The 21,418-nt window shown below is 41.1% G+C and overlaps 1 protein-coding gene across 1 annotated transcript in view; it reads right to left on the bottom strand.

Moving 5' to 3' along the window:
* The window catches only part of LOC121946024 (neuroendocrine convertase 1-like), a 204,329-nt gene extending 185,623 nt beyond the window's left edge, over positions 1-18,706 (bottom strand). The window contains exons 1-2 of the mRNA XM_042490429.1: positions 18,627-18,706; positions 17,563-17,741 (exon numbers count right to left, since the gene is read on the bottom strand). Of these exons, the coding sequence (XP_042346363.1) occupies positions 17,563-17,736 (174 nt within the window). The 5' untranslated portion in view covers positions 17,737-17,741; positions 18,627-18,706. The remainder of the gene's footprint in view (positions 1-17,562; positions 17,742-18,626) is intronic.
* Positions 18,707-21,418: the final 2,712 nt, after the last annotated feature.

The raw sequence follows: 21,418 nt of genomic DNA, 5'->3' as shown, positions 1-21,418 counted from the left end.
ACCCATATGACCCTTTGCACAACATGATATCAGCGTATCCCCTCCGGCCATCTGTCTTGTGTGGGTTTTTCTGCGAGAGGTGGGCCGAAATCAAATAGCACACAGTTTATCTAACCTTATCCTGGGCTTTTCATTTCCAAGCCTTATAAACTCAAATCGTATTGACCGCCTGGGAGAGTTAGAACTAACTAAGTGAAATCTACTCGCCGGCAATTGTGTGCAAGGCGCACGTTGTGTGTGTGTGTGTGTGTGTGTGTGTGTGTGTGTGTGTGTGTGTGTGTGTTGTATGCGTGTGTGTGTGTGTGGCTTGCTGATTCTATCTCCCCTCACATTCATTCTCTCTATTCTCTGTCCCTGAGGTGCATCAGGGCTGAGACTGCAGAGTAAATTGTCCCAAATTGAGTTCCTTCTTGCCGGCAGATACAGGCCACATCCCGACCGTTTAGAGAGAGAAAGAGAGAGAGAGAGAAAACAATCACAGCACACATCACTCGCTTGAAAATTTTCTCTCTAATTTCTCTCTTTGCCTTTCTTTTCTACCCACCCTCCCTGTCTCTCCCTCTTTTCTCTCTCCTCTGCTGATTTCCCTGCTGCCTCTCTTTCTTCTCCCTGCACATTATGCTTCTGCTTCTCCTTCTTTATATCACTCTCTGTGTGTCTTTCCCTTGTCTTTGTCTGCTGAGATAGGTACACATCAGTCTTTCCTTGCTCAGCTTGGCTTTTTTCCTTTCTTTGATGATTCTCTGCCCTCCTGCTCGTTCCCCTTCTCTCATCTTTTTTCTTCTTTCTCCCTCGATCCCTGTTACTTTTCTCCGTCACCCCCCGCCAACAGTTTTTCTCTTCCGTCCCCGTGTCCTTTCCTCACCCCGGCTTCTATCCCTCCTTTGCTCTCTCATCCCACCCTCCATGGCTGGCTGTACCCGGTGACATCGTACCCATCAGCGCAGACCTCCTGGGTGGAGGAGTCTCGCTCTGACAATAATCACACAGTAAGTTTATAACGCTGGCAGCCCAGCTGAGCTGAGCTCAACTGAGCACACGCGACTCCCCCGACGCCGGCACACTCCATTTAACTCAGCGGGGGAGCTGCAGGCTGGCTGGAGCAGGGATGAAGCCCGAGACAGGGATGGGGATGCCATTGGGTTTTGGGGATGGGGGGCACGGGGGGGGGGGGTCTGGTGATGGAGCAGTGACTGGAGACAGATATGGAAATGGGATGACTGGAGCTGAAACTGGTGCTGCAGGGGATGAAGAGAGGGGAAGAGAGAGGTTTTGGACTTTTGGGTTTGGGCAGAAAATGTTCTTTTTTTTTTCTTTTTTGAAAATACTCATGTCACCGTCTCTGCATGGAATGATAACTCCTCTCCACTTTCATTGCATGCTCTCTGCAAAATCCCTTCTCTCTCTTCCCTTAGCTTTTGGGGTGTTTTTTTTTTTGTAGTGGCAGCAGGGTCATACAAACTTCTTATTGACTGGTGAACTGAGTTTTAATGCATTTATACAGCCAAGACCCCCTTGCTAAAGCCCCTACACGCCCCATTTGACTATGTATAGCAGGAGATCGAGCAGCTAGGTGACCCGCCCACCCCGCTACGTAACTTGCCAACTATCAGTTCATGATCGGCCACTTTGCTTTAAGGTCCAGTAGCAAAAACCCTTAATAAAATGCTACGTTGGTGTTGAATTTGTTACGTTTGGGATAAAAAGAGAGGCAGTTAAGGTCAGGATTAGGGTCAGGCTTATATCTTGTTATTTATAAGGTAAATCACTTTTCTATAAATAAAGTAAATGGATAATGAGGATTATTGCTACATTTGGCCTCATATTTAGACTCTAAAAGTTGTGTTGTAGTCTGGTGGTTGGTGTGGTTTGTCGGGGGGAAATCTGTGTAGGCTTCAAATGAAGTTTTTCCAGCTATACATATCTTGCCCCCGGTTGCTGCAAATAACCTTGACCTTTGATCGTTGTAGAAAAAACACAAGAGAAAAAACAAATTTCTTTGGGAATCAATTAAGGAAGTCTTTGATATTTCTTTTTCTATCACTTACCAACATTCTCAAGAGGTGAGAAGATGGAACTGTAGATTTGAAGGCTAGAAACAAGATGAAACGAACATATGTAAAAAAAAAAAAAAGGGGGAGCAAGATTAAAGGGTTGCTTTGTCCAAATTTATGGGGTTTTTTTCTTCACGGATCTTAATTGTTATTTCGCTATTCAGAAAGTTTTGTTGCTATTTGTCCAGGATATCCGTCTCTGAGATCTCAGCTTCCACAACAATACAATAGCAGTGAAGGGAAGGTAACTTACAGAGGCTACAACATAGAAAAAGACATCTGAACTTAACAGCATTATGTCTCTCCATGTCACTGCACTCTGCGGCGCTGTCTATGGTGCTGATCCCGTGGCTGTGTGTAGGTAGGGAGCTATGCTGAGGTCTCTCTTTCCTGTCCACACCTGGAGGAGGGTTGCCACCTATAGGAAGTGACTTCACCTCTTGCCTAATGTTTGTTGTTACATAGATTATATGCAGTTATAGTACAGTAAATTTTCAAACCCCACCTGTCAGGTTCTGTTATGGGTATTATTTTTTAATTGCTGAAGAACTGTCACTATGTTTTTTTTTATGTTTCAGTGTTAGGGGTTAGGGTCTACTGCTCCATCTGTGCCCAGAGTGCAGTTTATAGCCCACTGTTTCAACAACCAAACAGTGGGCTATAAATATTTCAACAGTGCACCTAATGTCCAGTTCCAAAAATAGAAAACCTGGAGGAAAAAGGAAACCCTGAGTTTAGTGTCCTTCTCAGTGACATGAGATGCAAACCCAACAATTAGCAGACAGCCCGCTTTCCTGCTGAACTACAGCCACATCTTCTGTGTCCTGTCTTTGACTACACTTTAGTCCTCAGATCTCACCGTCAGTATTTTCTACAGTGACTCTTTCCTCTGTAGAAAATTGTGGACAATCAAGTCCTTTTTTGTGAGACACATAGTTGGTGTATCCTTCATTTGTAATTTTCTATTCACTCCCACTATACTCTGGTTGCAGTAGAAATCTAGAGTCAAATATCTCAAAAAGTGGGCTAATAAAACCAAAACAATTTGGATACCACTGCAGCTAAATAATTAACAAAAAGGCTTCCTACTTAATGTGTCACTTTGACAAGTTGACAGTCATTGACACTGGCTGTGTATAACGTACACACAGTCACAGTACAGCTGTACATGAAAATTAGCGAGCAATTTCAATCCAAAACAAACACACACCCACACCGTCACAAACATACGCACACATCCTCATGCCCTGCCAGAGCAGGTTCACAGCAAAACAATATGAGGCCAATCAGGGGACCATTGGTATGGCTCTCCCTCTGCTAATGAAGGCACTTTGAAAAGGTAATCTAATTCACCAGCAGCAATTAAGGCTGGGAGCGCCTTGTCACTATCAATTATCCGCTCCTTCACTCATGTTCTCCAGTGTGGACGCTGAGCCTGCCTGACACACAGCACTGTCGGACAAATCAACCCCATCAGCCAGCCAGTCACTGAGAACACTAATCATGAGAGTTTTCAAACACACACACGCTCAGACACACAGATAGATACTGTATGCTTGAATCATTGCAGGATGAACTAAGTAAGCTTGACGGGAATTGGGATGTCCTGCAGTCAGAGTTAGATCTTTATGTAGTCAATCCATGCAGAGTACAGATAGTGGATCCTACTGACTGCTACTGCATGTGGTACTGTCAAGTGGGGTTTTTTGTCTGTGTGTGTGTGTGTTTACAAGCCTAGAGATTTCCACATTATGTCTTTAAACTGAATCCAACAAGGCTGATAAAATCCTCTAAACTGGCCATTTTAATGATGAATGTTAACAAGATTTTTAGTCTTTCGTTCATTTGTTCAGAAAAATACAGTCAGGATGTAGCAGCAGGAGGCGAGGACCTGGTGAGAGCGAGCAGTGGACTGAATTATCTCGTGGTCAGAGCACTGGAAGTCTGAGCCACACCGGATCAATTTCCTGATTCAATCGGTCAATGATGTCCTCCCCAGCCAATCCAACCTTTTTATGCTGGGGCTTGGCAGAAACTCCAGCATGCCCGCTGTGCCAGAAAAGAGGATGCCTGGAGCTTATTCTAGGCTGTTGCCCAGGGAGCAGGGACACTATCAATGGCACCGTGACCGGTTGCTGAGGGTCATAGTGGATGTCATCAGCACAGGGATCACTCATAGCAGGCAGCAACGACCAGAGAGGCAGTCCAATCACCTTTGTGAAGGCAGAGTAGAGGCTACGGCCGCAACCAAGTCAGCCAGGGGGGCTCCTCGCTGCAGCACGGGCCTGGCCGCTGAAGCTTACACTTGAAAGACAGCTGCGATTCCAAGACATCATCTCAATGACCACATTAGGCCAGACATGGATCCAGTGTTATCTATTGTTTTTCCAACCAACTTTAGAAAAAAACAACAACATGTGGGTGGGGTTGTTCACACACACTGATGCACTCGTTCCTTGCTGACAGATGATACACAGTGAAGTCTGCACCCCGTTTATCATCCACAGAACAGGGCTGCACGGCTACTTCTTTATATTTAGAGCAGGTTGCAGTGAGAGTTTCTTTCAATGGGATATTTAGAAATAACAGGTTTGTAGTCTAGTCTGTTCATTTCAGTCTATGTTGGGCCCTTGATTTGATCATGTGATGTTCAGTTGATGTTTCCTTGCAATAAAAAGTGATCTTTTCAAAAAAAAAATAACAAGAGATTTGTTCATTAACATCTTGTCAGGCAAGAGCTGGGGTTTAGAGCACCGGAGCGACAAAACTCTGACACATTTTTTTCTTCAAGTTATTAGAGTTATTAGAATATGCCGTTCACACAATCCAGTTGCAATTTATATATATTTTGTAAATACTTAATCCACTCCTGATCCACTCATGACTGAACATGTTTTTCATCCAAGAGTGACAATACAAACAGATGGAGTGGTCAAAGCTGTCACATGAATTTAATGTGTGTTGATGGATTCTCACTGTCATCTCATGCATTGATGCAATTTAATTGCCAGAAGTTGGCAATCAAATTATAAAAACTAAAAATTTAATTTAATTTAATTATTTTTTTCTCAATCTACAGAGGGAGCAAAACATAATTTTATATTATGGTTATAGTTTACTAATGTATGAAAAATGTATGAACAGTGGTTAAACCAGCTACAACTCAGCCCTGAGCAGAGTGTTGATCCTCTACTGACCAGTCAATGGACTGCAGTGTTTCTAGCTCCACCTTTTAGTACCGGATCAGTGTGCTAGGTACTCCAAGTGACCAAAACTGGGAACAGTTCCAAAGCTAGTACAGGTACCATCCATATATTCTCAGAATGGAAAAAAAAGTGTACCGAACTGAACAGAACCGAAGTGACCTGCTGATGGAAACACCCCAAAACAGACTGCTCCTAGATATCAGGATACCTAGGATCAGACCCCCAGCCCTGGAGTTTGCGCTGCTTGAATTGACTTGCTCCAGCCATGAAGGTCTGTTTCTGTAAAAATGACATCTACAAAAGCTTGGAAAATAGCAATGCAGGTAGTTAAAGGGAAACTTTAAAAAAAACTTTGTCATTATAGTGTGGAGAGTACATGCTGATGGAGGGTGTTTGGCTTCTCCCCAGGCCACCGCAGTGATGCCAGCTCCACACTGGAGCTGGTTGAAAATCTGCAAAGTTTCCCTTAAACAGCTCTAACAACTCGAATTCAGCCAGCAACTGTGGGTAAAAACAGATTAACACAGAAGAGACATCCACATGTAAACAAGATATTTACATATTTACGAGGTAGAGGGACACTGAAAACCAAGGTAATGCAAGGTAGAGGATAGGAATGGAGGATCCACTGTGAGTCCATTGAGGTCGGATGCAGAGGCTTCACAGGCCAGTCATTTTGCAGAGTAGTCCAAGTTTCTTGGGATAACAGGACTGTGCAGCTAGAGAGCCAACAAGAAGATCCTCAAGATTTGGCAGTGAAGGCGTCAAGATGGCTGTAGATCAAGCAGAGTGATCCATGGACCCCAAAAGCGACTTGGAAACGAGCTGGGGCCTAATAAGCACCAGCTAGGTCATTGCTGAAAGACCCAAAACACCCAATGACCCAAGGTAACATCACTGATGATGTGTCCAAGCATTGAAAGATGTCAGTGAAACAAAAATAATTTTTAAAAAATTAAAGTTTGGGGGATTTTAATTAAATTGTTATGGACAATAATGTTGAATTCAGAAGAGCTAAATCCGGAGAATATTAGAGCTCTGACTGACATGAAACTTTTGCAGATTTAAATCAATTCGTGATGAGATATAGAGTTAAAATAAGTGAAAAGAGCTTCATGAAGTGCCACCTAGTACTTTCCAAAGATAAGAGTAATCCTTTTGTGTTTGTCCTATCACAGAACTTTGTATTAAAATTCATTCAAACCTGATAAATAGCGTCTCAGACGAAACACCCACATGCTACTTATTGGTTATAATGCAGGAATACAGGTTCAAAGAAACCTTGAAACTACTTGAAAGTCCTTTTGAACTTTTTCTAAAACAAGATGTCTGGGACACTGATATGGTACACGGGGAGACACGGCACCCTGACCTGTCGTCCTCTTCTCGGACTGAGGACAGCAATGCAATTCAACAAGACCTTCAGACTCCAGACAGAGGAATAAGCTGACAGACAGGACTTTTGAAAATCCTCAGTCTTGATTGCTTAACTGAATCTCTCCAACGAATGACCTTAGTCCAAGGCACTGATGAAGAGGGGATTAGCATAACAGTACCACCGCTTTAAGGAGAGTGCTGCAGAGCTTTCAAAGGATAATATGTAGGCTCAACTGTGTTGCTGCAGGACATCAAAAATCCTGAATACTGACAGATGTTAATGATACATGAATATCAGTTTACTGCCATCTGAAATGTAAATTCACTTGAAGATGGTCACATTTAAGTCCCATTTGCAGATATTAATATATCACCATTAACAACTCATCTTAGTTGTGTATTTATTTGGCAAAAACATAGTTTTTAGTAATAAAAAAAAAAAGTTTAAATAAATCATCTAAATCATCAAAAGTTCTCACAAAAGGAATGGTTTCTTGAAAGTCCAGTGTGTAGGATTATTTGGGATGACATGTTGGCAGAAATGGAATAAAATACGTTTGTTTTTGGTTTTTTGTTTGTAATCACCAGTAAAATCATTACATTACAATGAGCTGTTTTTCCACACAGGAAGCAGGTTCTCATCCACGGAGTCCGCCTTGTTGCACCGGGATGTTTCTACAGCAGCCCAGAATGGACAAACCAAACACTGGCTCTAGATAGGGCCATTCATATTTTAGCATCAGTCACTGTAGTTAGCGAAAGCCAAACAGTGTCACAAAAAAAACACTCATTTTTAATTTCAAACTGCTTTAATGAGGGCATTTATCGGTTTAAATCACTGGGTCTGTTTGTTTCGGAGAAAAAGAGACCTCTGTGGATGATTTGGCTTCCAGTTAAAACAGTTAAAACAAAATTACAATATCTACTGAAACATTAAGCTTTTTAGGATTCCTGTGTAACTGAATGGAAAGAGGACTAAGACTTACGTGCTTCACTACCTCGTGGGAGGAATTGCATTTTAAATCAATTCACAACAAGCACATCTGCAGAGGGCTTTTTTCCCTTTTTAAGTTCATGTGCAACTATAAACGTAGCCACACAGAACAGCAACTCTCCTCTCATATCACCCCCTCGCCTTGTTTAAAAAGACTGTAACGACTACCAGCTAATCACCACCATGCATTCCTTTTCTTAGCATGCATGTGAGTGGAAATAACCCCCTCTGTCCTCTGTATGTGTCATCCAGAAAAAAAATACTGCAGATAAAGAAAGAACTAATTGCATTAACATAATGTACTAGTCGCATTTATGTGCAATTATCGTCTCCAAATAACCTGACCTGCATGTATTAGGACAGAAGGTGGAAAGCCACAAAGGGGAACATACAAACTCTAAACAGAAAGACTCCAGCAGCCAGTGTATTCACACTCACACACACGCACACACACACTGCTGTAAGGCAACACTGCTAACCGCTAATTAAACTATTAACTGTATTGATATAATGATAACCATGACATGCTCAAACTTCAGATAAGGTACTTTATGCACCAGAATTTCCAGCATATTAATTAAAATAAGCAAAGAAAAAAGAAACTTAACTTTCCTTGACACAACTGAAAAGTAGTCTCATTCAAAATGCTGTACACAGTACATTATGATATGGAAACAAAAAACAAAACAAAAAAATCTATGACTTGGATCAGCTGCAGACCTGGCTACTACTCCTGAAAAGAACAACTGTTAAAAAGCTCCCTTATGGAGTAAATATTGGACTCAACCATTTTGGATGCCAACCAAAAATCGGCAGCAATTATGTGAGATGGCAGTCAGAGCGAAGACAGAGAGGAATAATAGATTAATCAATTAAAGAACGGAATTTTAATTATCCCATAGTGGCTTTTTATTTTGTTTTCACATCTACCTAATGTGCAGCCTCAGGAGCAAGTACAGCTCCACTGTGAAATTCACTGTAGCACCATTGTAAGCTTTGCTGGGTACTGTGATACCCAAGTCAAGGTCAGCAGAACGCTACGTGCTCTTTAAAGACACCTTAACAATATCACCAAAAGACGCCGCATTATAAATCAAGATAGGAAATACAGAAATACAAAATCTACCTACAGCTGAAATCCTCGAGCTTCACTCCACTTACAAGTTGAGAACAATTCAGCTGTTTTCTCCTCCAGCTGAGACACTTGACAAACTGAGGGCTCTGAAAGCTCTAATTAAACTCTTTTAAAATTGCCCAATTTTTATTTGCCAGTGAAACAATGAAAACTTCAACAATCATAAGTCTTAATTTGGAAAAAAAAAAAAATAGTCACAATTTGATTTATTAATGACTGAAACAAGTTTTTGATGTCCGTGTAAACAGATGCCAAATGACTTTATATTATTTTTGTTATATGTAGTCAGTGTAACCTTTTCCAGATTTGGTGTTGTTACTCCATATTTTTCGTCATATCTGTATTTTTTTTTTAAAGTCTGGCACTTTGTTATTGAATCCTATGGAAAAGAAAAGCCTTTGCTCCATCTTCAAGTGTCAAATCAGATTATCATAAGACGGAGCATATGACTGAAAGACCCAAGCAACACGATTTAAAACAAATCACTTGAAGGAAAAAAAAGCAGATTTAAGGCACTGTGAAACAAAAACTGCAGGTACTGTGATCTACTTGTTTTATCTTTTGTTCCTTAATGTCTGTTTTTTGGTGTTTTGTGTATTTTTTATGTGTTTGTGTCCTTTCATTTTCTGACAGGTTCTTTTATTTGTCTGCTAAAAGAGCTTAAAACCGAGACTTCATGTGAAACATTGTGATGATCCATGAGAATTGCTAGTAGCTCCTTTAACTTTTGAAATCATCATTGCTGAAGGCAAACTTGCAAACCTAAGCATTAAATGTTGCCTGTGTGTCTAGCAATCATGTCCGTAGAAGTGACACTAATGGTTTTTTTTCATGATCTGTTTACTATATAAGATACCAGAATTCATGACAAATGTCCATCATGAGCTAGCAGAGTTAAAACTGATTAAGCTGCTTTTTTTCACTGAGTCTAAACTTCTTACTTAAGCTCAGTTTATAATATCAAAGAAAAATAAATACCAGACAGACCGAGTGAACATAGTGTAGCCTGTACACTAAAGAGACAAAAACTTCCCTCCACAGATAGTGGAGATTTAAAAAAAAAAGCTAAAAAGGAAAACTGGGCTAACATTTGTCTGTTATACAAATACAACACTACAGAACATTTATTTTTCACATGAAATCATTTTTTTAAATTATTATTTAATCCGCCAATTATTTTCACAATTCCACCATGCATTGTTCAGTCTATAAAATGTAAAAAAAATTGTGAGAAATGCTCATCACAATTTTCCCAGAACCAAAAGTCTCAAACCTCAAAGACTGTTCATTTGCTATCATAAATGACAAAGAAAAACAGCAAATTCCTACACTTAAGAATTGGGAACCAGCAAATTGTTAATCATTTCTGCCTTTTTTTTTAAAGAAAAATTGTTTAGCTTCCCCCATGTGGTCAGATAAACACATGATTAATAAATACAATTAGTTTTTTGTGTAATTTTCCTTAATTGTACATCTTCATGTTTGAGCTACTTTTGTTAGGTGTGGGACAGATTTTCTTTGTGTCTTAAAACTACAGCTTCTTTGTGCAGGACTAAAACCACAGAGCAGCCACCAACAAGTGGTCTCATCTGTTTACTGCCATTATACCGATATCAAAATTTATTCTGCAACTTAACAGACAACATGTTGGTGTTAACACAAACTCTGGGCTTTCACCATCCTCTGTCTGAAAAATATAAACAGCACAGTTCAAAAAGGAAATAGCACTCAAGGCCTGATTTGGACTCCAGCATCTGATGGCCGTTCAGCAGAGATGGACTTTGAGTCGTCTCAGTGCTGAAGCATCTGCAGGACGTGTGTCCCGCTGCTGCTGACGGCCTCCAACAGCCAGACAGAAAGAGGAGAGAGCAGCAGAGATGGAGGGAGGGATGGAAGGGAAAAGCAGGAAGGATAAACAAAAACAAACACAGACATCAAGAGTCATTGAAGCAGTGTGTGAGAGCCACGTGAGGCAGCCCACCCTATGGAGCAAATAGCAGCTGGTGTGTATACTAACAGCCCTACAGGGGCCGTGGCCTCCACAGCCCCAAATATGGAGAAGCAGAAAGGGGAGATAGGAGGAGGGCTGGGTGATAGAGGGGGATGCTTGGGGCTAAATGGGGTGAGCAGTTAAGCCTTGTTGGTTACAGTATTGGCAGGAAATGCAGGAGATGGGAGGGGGCTTCAAGGCTTCTACAGCCCATTTTAAAGTGACAAACACAGAGACCAACAGGGTTTTTTTTAAAGACAAATGCAAGAATTTTGAGATTGGTTGTTGTTTAGTGTAAATGTTAAATAAGAAGGATCTTATTATGTTCTCATCAAGTTATTTGCTATAATTTAATAGCAAAATCGCAAAAAAACAGAGGCCCAACAGGGCAAGAATTATGATCAATCAAATGATTGTACAAGGTTTTAACTAAACGCCTACATTTCACTCTGCCAAAAAAAAATAATAATTTCCCCAAAAAGCAGAAAGAGACGTGTCTGCAGTTCTAAGGAGGTGAACTAAGGCTGCTTGCTTATGACAAAAATCATAATCAACATTATTTTTGTCAATACTGAGATCTGATTTTTTATATGATTACTCATTTGAATTTGGAAACATAATGCATGTATTGAATTTTAAAAAAACAACATTTGTTTTTAACAGTTGATTTTATCAAAGTCAACTAAACATGCCAAAGTCAGCTTTTATGGAGGGGCAAAAACATTCTGCTGTACAGTAAAGGGGTGTGTCGGATATATAACATGAGACAAAATGAGAGCATCATGGCAACAAAACAAATAAAAACAACTTTTATTTCTATAATCTAATCATTGGAAGAATAGAAAATATAATTAAGTGACTAGTTTTCCAGCACCTGCACACATACAAAGCCTCAAAAACAAAGCGGATAAAATCTTGCTTTAGAAAAGTAAACTAATTCAACAAGACAAGACCAAAAAGGAGACAACAAGTTGCAAGAATGTTGTAAAGAAAAAAAAACATCTGAACACATAAGTCATATTGAAAATGGGGGAAATTATTATGAAAATAAGACCCTCGTTGAAATACACCAGGGTTTAGCCAATAAATTCATTACAAAATCCTTGTACTTGCTGACCCCTTCAGTGTAACTCTTATTGCTAAACACAATTTAGGTTATAGGACATGAAAACTATGCACATTAAGAGTTAACTCCAGTTTGGACACTGAGGGGAACCTGAGTGAAATCAAGCTGGCTTTCATGATGAGTAAATGATGCGCTGCATGAAGTCGCGGTTATCAAAGGGTGAAACATAACAATATCATCAACACTTTTTTTTTTTTTTTTTTTAAATTCCAAAGGTGACAGTCCAAAACCAAATACGCTCAATTTGCTGCCACATAGGGCGGAGAAAAGCAGCCGCAAGTGTGCTTGAAATGACAGAACTGATCAACTGATTTATGGAATAGTCGCCATTTCACTTTCTATTGTATAATTCGTTAAGGATATATTCAGGCACTGTGACTGTGTCAATGTGATGTCACTGCAAATGTGGGAATTAGTTGAGGATTACAAAAACAGGCTTTCTGCACTCTACAGCTACGCACCGAGTTATTACATTCCAAGTTGCAACAGGCTTCATTTATTTCTGTCCTTCATGAGTCCCACTCAGTTAAGAGTTAAACAACCAAAATAAAATCTGCTCTGTGTGGCACAAACCATAAAAGTTTTACAATGAAGTCAACTGTGGAAAAATAATTCTCCTTAGATGAAAACAATCTACAGTGATCTGCTATTTGGAAATAAAAACTGACACTGTGCTGGAGTCTACCATCACATTACACAGGTTTAGCATGAAGTCTGTGCTTTCTGCAAAACTTTCTCAAGCATCTCACATTGGAGAGGAAATGTTCATAGCTAAAAACTACTCGACAGCAGCGGTAACTGACAAACATGTTGTAAAAGCTCATCCACAAAGCTTAGAATAAACAACAGCTCCATAAAACCTGGTATACTTTCACTTATTTCTCTATAAGCTCTTTTTATAAACACATTCAAGGCAAAGACTTGCAGTAAAATCTAACAGTAAAAGCTACACAACGTGAAATTTTACAATATTCCTCAATATTCCATTTCACCTACAAGAGTATGTTTGTGCTTCTCCCACCACTCGCTGCTCTCGTCCACCATCTTCCTTTATCTTCTTTATCTCTCTCTCTCTTTCCCTATCTCTCTCTCCATTTCAATATTGAAGAGAGTTTTATTAAGGGCTAGACTCGGGTGTGCTGAGGCGCTCTCAGTAATTTTCCTACAAAGTGCTTTAATCCATCACACGGCCAACATGTGGCCTTTGCAGCCATACATCATCTCAGCCCGGGGAGAGAGAGGAAGGGAGAGAGAGGGAGTGGTAGCATAATTTCTGCTCTCCTCCTCCTCCTCCTCCTCCTCCTCCCCCTCCTCCTCCCCACCCCCTTCTACTCCTTCTTCTTCTTCTTCTTCTTCTTCTTCTTCTCTACCTTCATCTCCCGCCTGAGTTTCCCACCTGGGAGGGAAACCACATCTCCTCCACATATTCCTCAGTCAAGTCCTCTCTCCATTTACAAATGAGAGTGAGGCATGAGCGAGGATGGGGTGAGGGGAGGGGAGGGGGGGGGGGCAGCAAAGTGAGAGAGAGAGCGAAAATGAAAGAGATGGAGATAGCCGTGAGTGAATGAGTGAGTGAATGAGTGTGTGAGGGAGAAAGAAAGAGATAAGGAAAATGGAGAAAAGCTTACTGGAATGAATTAAAATTGGGGACAAAAGCGGGTGAGAGGAAGTCAGGCTGCGTGCGTGCGTGTGTCTGTGTGTGTGTGTGTGTGTGTGTGTGTTGTGCTATATGCGCAAGGTGTGTGCATCTGCGTGAGGAAATAGAAATAGAAGGAGATGGGGGAGAAAAAAAAAAAGGTGCTGCATTTCCCAGCATGCAGCTGGTGCAGTGTTGCCCTCTGCGTTGCCCCCGGCCAACACCTGCCTCCATTTCGCTCTCTCCGCCCTCCTCGCACCGAGAAGCGGAGGTGAACTCTGGGCCCCCTGACTAATGGAATGGGCCCTCTCTTCCAACCATTAGAGGATTGGTGTCCCTTTTCGCGCCCCTGGGTGCCCTACGGTACAGGAAAGGAAGAGGAAGGGGCGAGGGAGGAGATGGTGGCACGCTGGCCTTTTTCCTTTTGCCAGACACACACACATACCTGGCCATAACATAACAGCCTGGAGAAATCCAGCCAGAGTAAGGCTTGACATAGCTTAGCATCTGACTGAGGCTATTTCTGAGAGGATATTAGAAATTCTGAATTGGGGAGCAGCGCTGTGAGGTTTCAGAGAAGAAGCTCTCTGAATGTGTACGACAGCGGCCCCGGCTGATCGCAGAGCGTTTGTGTGATTTCATTTAGCCGGTAAATCCAGTGCTCTACCTCAATTACATCTGCTTTACTCAGATGGAAAACACACCTCACAAGTACAGAGGGAAGAGAGGGGAGTGGAGGGGAGAGGGGCACGGAGCGGATTGGGGATTGAATCTCTCGATGAGCTGATAGCACGTCCGCAGACAGCGAGCCAAGCTGTGCTGCGGTAATGTTATGCTAATGATATGGTAATGATATGGTAATCTGCCAGCAGTATTCCACCTCACTGGAGAGAAGGGGAATCTGGGAGGCCTTTCACCATTGGTTGGAGACCAGGGACTTCCTGGTGTCAGAGTTCAAGACAAAAACCCAGCACACACACACACACACACACACACACACACACACACACACACACTCACATACACACTTAATTCTCAAAGCAGTGATCTCAGCTAAAATAAAAACAATGCAACACAGACCTAATCTGGCTCTAATCGGATTTGCAAACTCTTAAGTAAGCAAAAAATAATACCTGTAAACAATGCAGTATCGTGTGATGTAACTTAAAACTAGGTCGGCTGTATTGTAAAGCAAGCCTGCGAGCTGAGGCTTCTTTTTAATCAGCGTGTAATATCAAGTCACTGTGCTGTTTGTTCTGTGCAGGCAGAAAGTGAAACAGAAAATCATCTATTTTAGATCGCGATCAGGGTCTTTTTTTTTCCTCTCTCTTTGTCATTGTGCGTGAAACCCTGCACCTGTAATGGCTGCCATTACCTGCCTAGTCAGAGCATCTCTTTCTCTGTGGCTCATAATGATTGCATTAAGGCAGCACATCCTTGGTTGGGGATGAGACTCGCCATTGTATGACAGAGTAATCTGTGAATCCACGTCAGTGCTGCCACACGGCTGTAATAATTACAAGCAAGAGCTTCCTGGGCGCGTTTGTTTCCTTATTTAAATTTTTCCACATTTCACTGCATCATTGGGAACGAGGCGATTTAAAAAGGAATGCTGACAAACTACAAGCCATCCTCAAATATTTCTAAATGAGTAAGGTGTAAGACAAATGTGGACAGATGAACTCCATCTCTCTGACACATTTAAAAATCATAAAGACTGACAGGGAAAGGCTTCGGCGCGTCTGCTACCACCTGCAAAAAAAAAAAAAAGGGAACTGCAGTGCATCAGAGTAAATCTGCCCGTGCGGCATAAAGACATCAGCGCGGGTATTTTGCTTTGTTTTTCTTTGTATTTTACAGTTGCAAAATGGATATGTCAAGTGTGCACAAAGGAGAGACGAGATGACATTTTCCTGGATGCCGTACACTAAATCAAAGAGACCAACAATATGTTGAGTGCCAGCATGGAGACATTTGATTCCCATTCCACTCATGCAGCATTACCACTGGAATGCCAGCAGACATCACAATCCTCCAAAGCTGGCATGGGGCTTGTCAGACTTTTCATTTCACTTCAATGTTTTTTTTTTAAATATATATATATATATATATATATATCATCACAGCAAATTGTGAAGCTGCGGCTTCTTCTTGATAGTACGATATTTACAATAGAATTAACAAAGGCGATTTAGTGTCAGTGACATTTAGCATCAGCCTCTGGCGACCGACAGGTAGAGGAAGCCAGTCAGCAGATTGGACCTGGGGGGGGGGGGGGTCGTGAAAGTGGGGGTTGTCTGAGGCTCCTCTCAGGATATAGTGGAGCTGAGTTGGACACCTCATTAACACAAATACACTGACTACACATCCCTGACAATGAACTACAACAGAATGCTGCATCCATTCACTGGTTTTGACAATGCCGCAGGATTCTTGCACCATTTCTCAAACCGGAATAGAAACTAACAAAACTACAGTTATTGCAAATATGTCTTTTATAGCACCACGTGCATGCACATGTAAATAAAAAATTGGTTTTTTTGCTTTTGTTTGGGTCATTACAAGTACATCGGGGGGCTATCAGCTGTGTATAAAAGAGCAGAAAACAATGCAGGAAGAGGCAGAGGTGTTTGTGTGCATACATGAGGGACAACGAGAGAGAGACAGGCAGAGAGGAAGACAGAGACGGGGGTGGACTGTCCAATACACTCCTGATAAAGGTCAAAGAGATGTTTTATTCATGATCCAGGCAGCAGCAGAGGCAGCAGAGACAGCACAGGCAGCGAGGCCAAGGTTGAAATGAGCTTGCGTCCCTGTTCCCCCGGGCCAACCAACGCTGCACACAGCCTCACACCAGGCCAGCGGACACTCCCTCAAACTCTTATCAATAATGTCAAAACACACACACACACACACCAGTATCACTTATCAATAACTTCAAATGACTGTTTTTTTATTGTGTGCCGCAAGTAAAATCGATGCAGGAATGTGCATCTGCCGCCAAAGAACAAAGTGCAATACGCTTTAAATGAATGAAGTGCTACCAAAACCTTTTATGGGGACTCTTGGGAGATTTAGAGTGGGCTTTTCTCACCTGTAGGGCTTTTTCTATAACCAATTAAAAACAGAACTATGAAAATGAAAAACATTATATCTAAAAAAAAAAATCAAGATGGATTACTGTACTTAAGGTCAGGCACTTGCACTATCTGGGTGTTTTAGCATGTGAAATGTCCATGATGGATTGCTTACACAATGTTTTTTAATCAAATAGTACATTTTATCGCAAGAATCTGTGTTGATTCTTTGAAAAGACGAACTTAAATAAAAGAATCCCTTCTTAAAATCCTGAATGTAACAGAGCACAGCAGGAACGGATGTCAATTCATGGGGGCTCTTACCTTTTAAATCTTTCTGACTGTGAATCTTTCATAAAAGGGAATCAGAAGAAGTTCATTTCAAAATATGTTATGCCCTTGAACAGCCTCTTTGAACTCCCTCTAACCAAAAAAAAATGGACTGTATTCCACCTATCCAAGACCTGCGCTGAGCCCTTATTTTTTATTGCAGCAGAGAACATTCTTTGAGGGAGCTGACACACTTTCAGGCTCAACAACCAAAGTAACCTTTAAAGTATTGATGTGGATAAATCACATCTAGTCTTCCGACAAATGGAAAGATTTCAGCATGACAGATTAAAACTCAGGCAAATAGGTAAAGACCCAATCATCTCTAAAGACATTCAGATGGAGCCTATGCAATATATATAGGAATTTCGCACGTGTAAACTGTATGTGCAAATGTGTGTCTTTCTGGGTGTGTGTATGTGTCTCTTCAAATGTGTGTGTCACTCTCCGTAGACTGTATGTGTCTTTGATCAGATATGAAATATTCAGAAACGCTGCTGTAATTTGATGAAAGTCAGATATCCCTCAAACAGGAAAGTGAAGTCAGCACTTTGGCAGCTCAGGAACCAGATTTAGAAAATGTAAACTCCAGGCCCACACGAAGAGGCAACAACAGGGGTTTTAAACATGCACTGACCCGTTGAATGAACTCCAGTCCGTGCTGCTCGGCCAGAGCTCCGACGGCTTCGGTGCCTCCGTCCATTTCCACTGCATAGAAGACATGGCGGTTGGTCCCACGATGCCCCTCTGTGGTCACTGGGTTCCTCTGCAGCAGCAGGCATCCAAGCACCAGCACAATCGCACTGAACATGGAGCCTTACAAAGAAGATGTAGAAAAAAAAGTATGATTGATTTTCAAATTCTAAGAATTTGTGTATTTAATCATGTTTTTTTTTTTAACAATTTCATATCAATAATCTATGTTTTAGGGGACACTATGTCAGTCACATTCTGGCATTACATAATGATGCAAGTGTGTCTCTAGTAGTAAAACCAGTGTGAAACCCAAATAAAAACATGCAATCAAGCAAGAAAAGCATGCAAGTAGTGCTGCAACTAATAATTATTTCACTTATGATTCATCTGCTGAATATTTTTTGATTAATGCACTTCTTTAATTGTCTATAAAAAGCCAGAAAGTCATGAAAAATGGCCAACAGGTTTACTTAAATAGCTAGTTGTGCCTGACCAACCGTCCAAAACTTACAAATGTTCAATGTATCATCATATGCGACAAATAAAAGCATTACAGTCTCACATTTGAGAAGCTTGAACCAGCAGCAGTTTGGCAATTTTGTTTAAAAAGGCTGAATAATTACAATAATCAAAATAGTTACTTGTTCTTTTTTTTTTAGCTCTAATTGTCAGACATCATTTTCCTTTTACAAACTGATATGCAGCAGCATTCAGTACCCCACTTGATATGCTCTCTCTCCATTGGTTCTCCATAATAAAGTCTAAAAAACTGACATTATAAATATCGACATTACAAAAACACAAACACCCACGATTTTAAATATTACCATAACACTCCAAATACCATCTAACTCCACAAATGAGTTTACAGAGTGTGGGATTCAGCATCTCAGCGCAACAGTATTGAACATTGGCAATTGTGAAACAATTTGCCCACAGCCACCTCCTCTGTACTTTTGCATGAAATCCACAGTGGCTGCCACCTACAGCAAGCAAACCACCCACCTGTAGCCACAGAGAGTGAAACGTCCAGGAGAAAATCTTTCACCCAGTGCGATGAAAGCTAGAACTCTGGCATCGGGGGCCCCAAGCGAGACAACACACTCTCTCCAGTTCCCAACCCACACGTTTAATCTCCTGGCCTTGATGCAAATGCTTCTGAGAGCAGAAAAACAGCGGCGCTCTCATTGTGTGAACTAACTTCCCTCTTTAAGCAGAACAGGAACTTTATCAGTCTTTTCTTTATGCCTGCGCTTTCCTGTGAACGATGATGGAACAAAAAGTTGTCACTTCACTCTTCTCAGTATCTGCTCAAGAGAAAAAACACCCGATGCACTATTGAGGAACATTAATTGCTTAGACTCCCACTCCTTCACCCAGATTATGCAACTAACATTTACTGTCAGTTTCTTTATATACAGTATATACATTAGTTTATATTGAAAGCTATCAGCAAAGCAATTATGTAACCACCTGTATTCATTTGTTTTCCACATCTACACGCTTCACCTCAACACTTCGAAGCTGCAACTAATTAGAGCTGCAACTATTAGTCGATTAATCAGTTAGTCAGTTGGCAGAAAATTCATCTGAAAGTTATTTAAAGTGATATTTCAGGCAAAAGAGCACAAAATTTGTGGTTACAGCCTGTTTTTGTGCTAGACTTGAACTACATTTTCAAAGTTTTAGACTGTTAAATTGGACAAAACAAGCTATTTGAAAATGAAATCTTGGACTTTTGGACATTCTTTTACTTCTGACGAACCAAACAATTAATCGATTAATTGAGAAAATAATCAACAGATAAATTGATAATGAAAGTAGTTGTTGCAGCCTTACATCAAGTCATGGTTATGAAATCTATTATCTGCAATATTTGTACTTCTGGGGTCTATTTGGGCGCTTTTTCTGCCAAAAAAAACACCCCCAAACATACAGTAAAACTCCAAACTAGAAGATTAAGATCTCTCGCTCTCTATATAATTCTGTTTGTATGTTTATCTGACTTCTCTTCAAAAGCAAAGTGCCTCCTCCTGCAGCATTTTCCCCCCAAACAACCAACAGTGCAGCTGACCACCGTTTAAAGTCTACAGCATCATTCAGCTCCAATCTCCCCAGCCACTGATTGAAATCGATAACCTCACTTGGGGCTCGGGCCCCAGTCAATCCCACTGGAGGTGCAGGGCCGGCAGCATACACCCCACCCAGCGAGGAGCGGGCCTCGGGCAGAGATGGAGTAGACAGGGGAGGGAGAGAGGGAGGGAGAGCACATGAGACTGGAGTACAGGAGAGCCACATTGAACAGTGTCAGGGCCTCGGGGCCTACTGGGACGCTGATAAAGTACCTGGACATTTTTATAGACAAACTACTTATTTCCGTCCTCATATCGCTTGGGAAGACTGATAACTTTATATTCCTCTCAGGCAGAGGAATGAAAGGAGGGGGGGCCCTTTCAGGAGTTTAATTGATCAAACTGTAGCCACAAGGGGTTTTTTTCTAGAGATAAAAGGGACTAGCACTCTCCCCTGTACAATGCAGAGATCTTTTAGAAAGCAGACCCGATGAAAAAAGAGAATGTAACTCATTATGCAAAGTCATTACAGGCCTCTGACTATACTCCTTAAAGAGAGGGAGTTAATGCTGGAATTGTAGCGTACAGGATTTCCAGAGGTCAAACTACCGGTCATAGGATAACATTATTTTACAATGTCTAGATTATTACTTCAACCAAACTTACAGATGGCTGTTTTGAAGTCAGACTATTTTAAGGGTCTGACAACAGTAAAATATAATTTTATTACTGCTTACAAGGCAACTTGCAAGGACATGGGGGCAAGTCTCAATGTCAGTGAGCATTCCCAATATATGAGAACAGAACTTTACTGCCCCACCTGAGCCTTTGTCCAGCAGTCCTGGTAATAACCAAGGTAAACATTGTATCTTTATAGTGTTTATTCTCAGTAATGACTAGAATAACTGCCTCCTGATTATATATCTCCACCAGCCAGTAAAGTTGCAGTTCTCCATCTCTGTCCAGACTCAGGACAGTATATGCTTCAAATATGGATGTTGTCGCAAAGACGTTACAAATTCTGGCAGCACAGATGATCTATACAATCAGCACAGTTCAAAGAGGGACACCCAAGATTAGTGCCATCAATCCAGCATCCGACCAAATGTTTCCCCTTCTATTTAAGTTGAGACCAAGTAAAAGTGACCTTGGCCTTTGACTTCCAAAATCTAATCAGTGCACCGTTGAGTCAAAGAAGACATTTGTGCCAAATTTGAAGACATTTTCTCAAAGCGTTCCTGACATACTGTGTTCACGAGAATGAGACGGATACAAGGTCATAGTGACCTTTGACCACCAAAAATTAAAATCAGTTCATCATTGAGTCCAAGGGGACGTTTTGAGCAAAATTTGAGCAACTTTCCTCAAGGTGTTCTTGAGATATGGACAGACGGATGGACGGAAAATCCCGAAAACCATAATGCATCTGGCCATAGCCGTTGCCGTCGCAGGCATAAAAATGATCACAGCGTGCAGCATAAGTCATCAGTAATACAGCAGTATTTATGAAAATTTGACAAAAGTAACAGAAATCTCCAGATGCTGATATATTTCATGCACAGTATAGTATTGTTCATAGTAACTGCACATAACACAAATAATCCATTATATACCTTTTGTTTACCAAAATGTAAGTGTAATCCAGAAGGCATTAACTCAAATTATTAACATTATACAAAGTTTTCCTGTACACAGCAACATTCTATAGTGCATCTTGTGATTTTT

The sequence above is a fragment of the Plectropomus leopardus genome, chromosome 7 (assembly GCF_008729295.1).
Source record: "Plectropomus leopardus isolate mb chromosome 7, YSFRI_Pleo_2.0, whole genome shotgun sequence".
Classification (NCBI taxonomy): Eukaryota; Metazoa; Chordata; class Actinopteri; order Perciformes; family Serranidae; genus Plectropomus; species Plectropomus leopardus.
The sequence above is the reverse complement of the archived record's forward strand: the minus strand, read 5'-3'. Positions and strand labels throughout refer to the sequence as shown.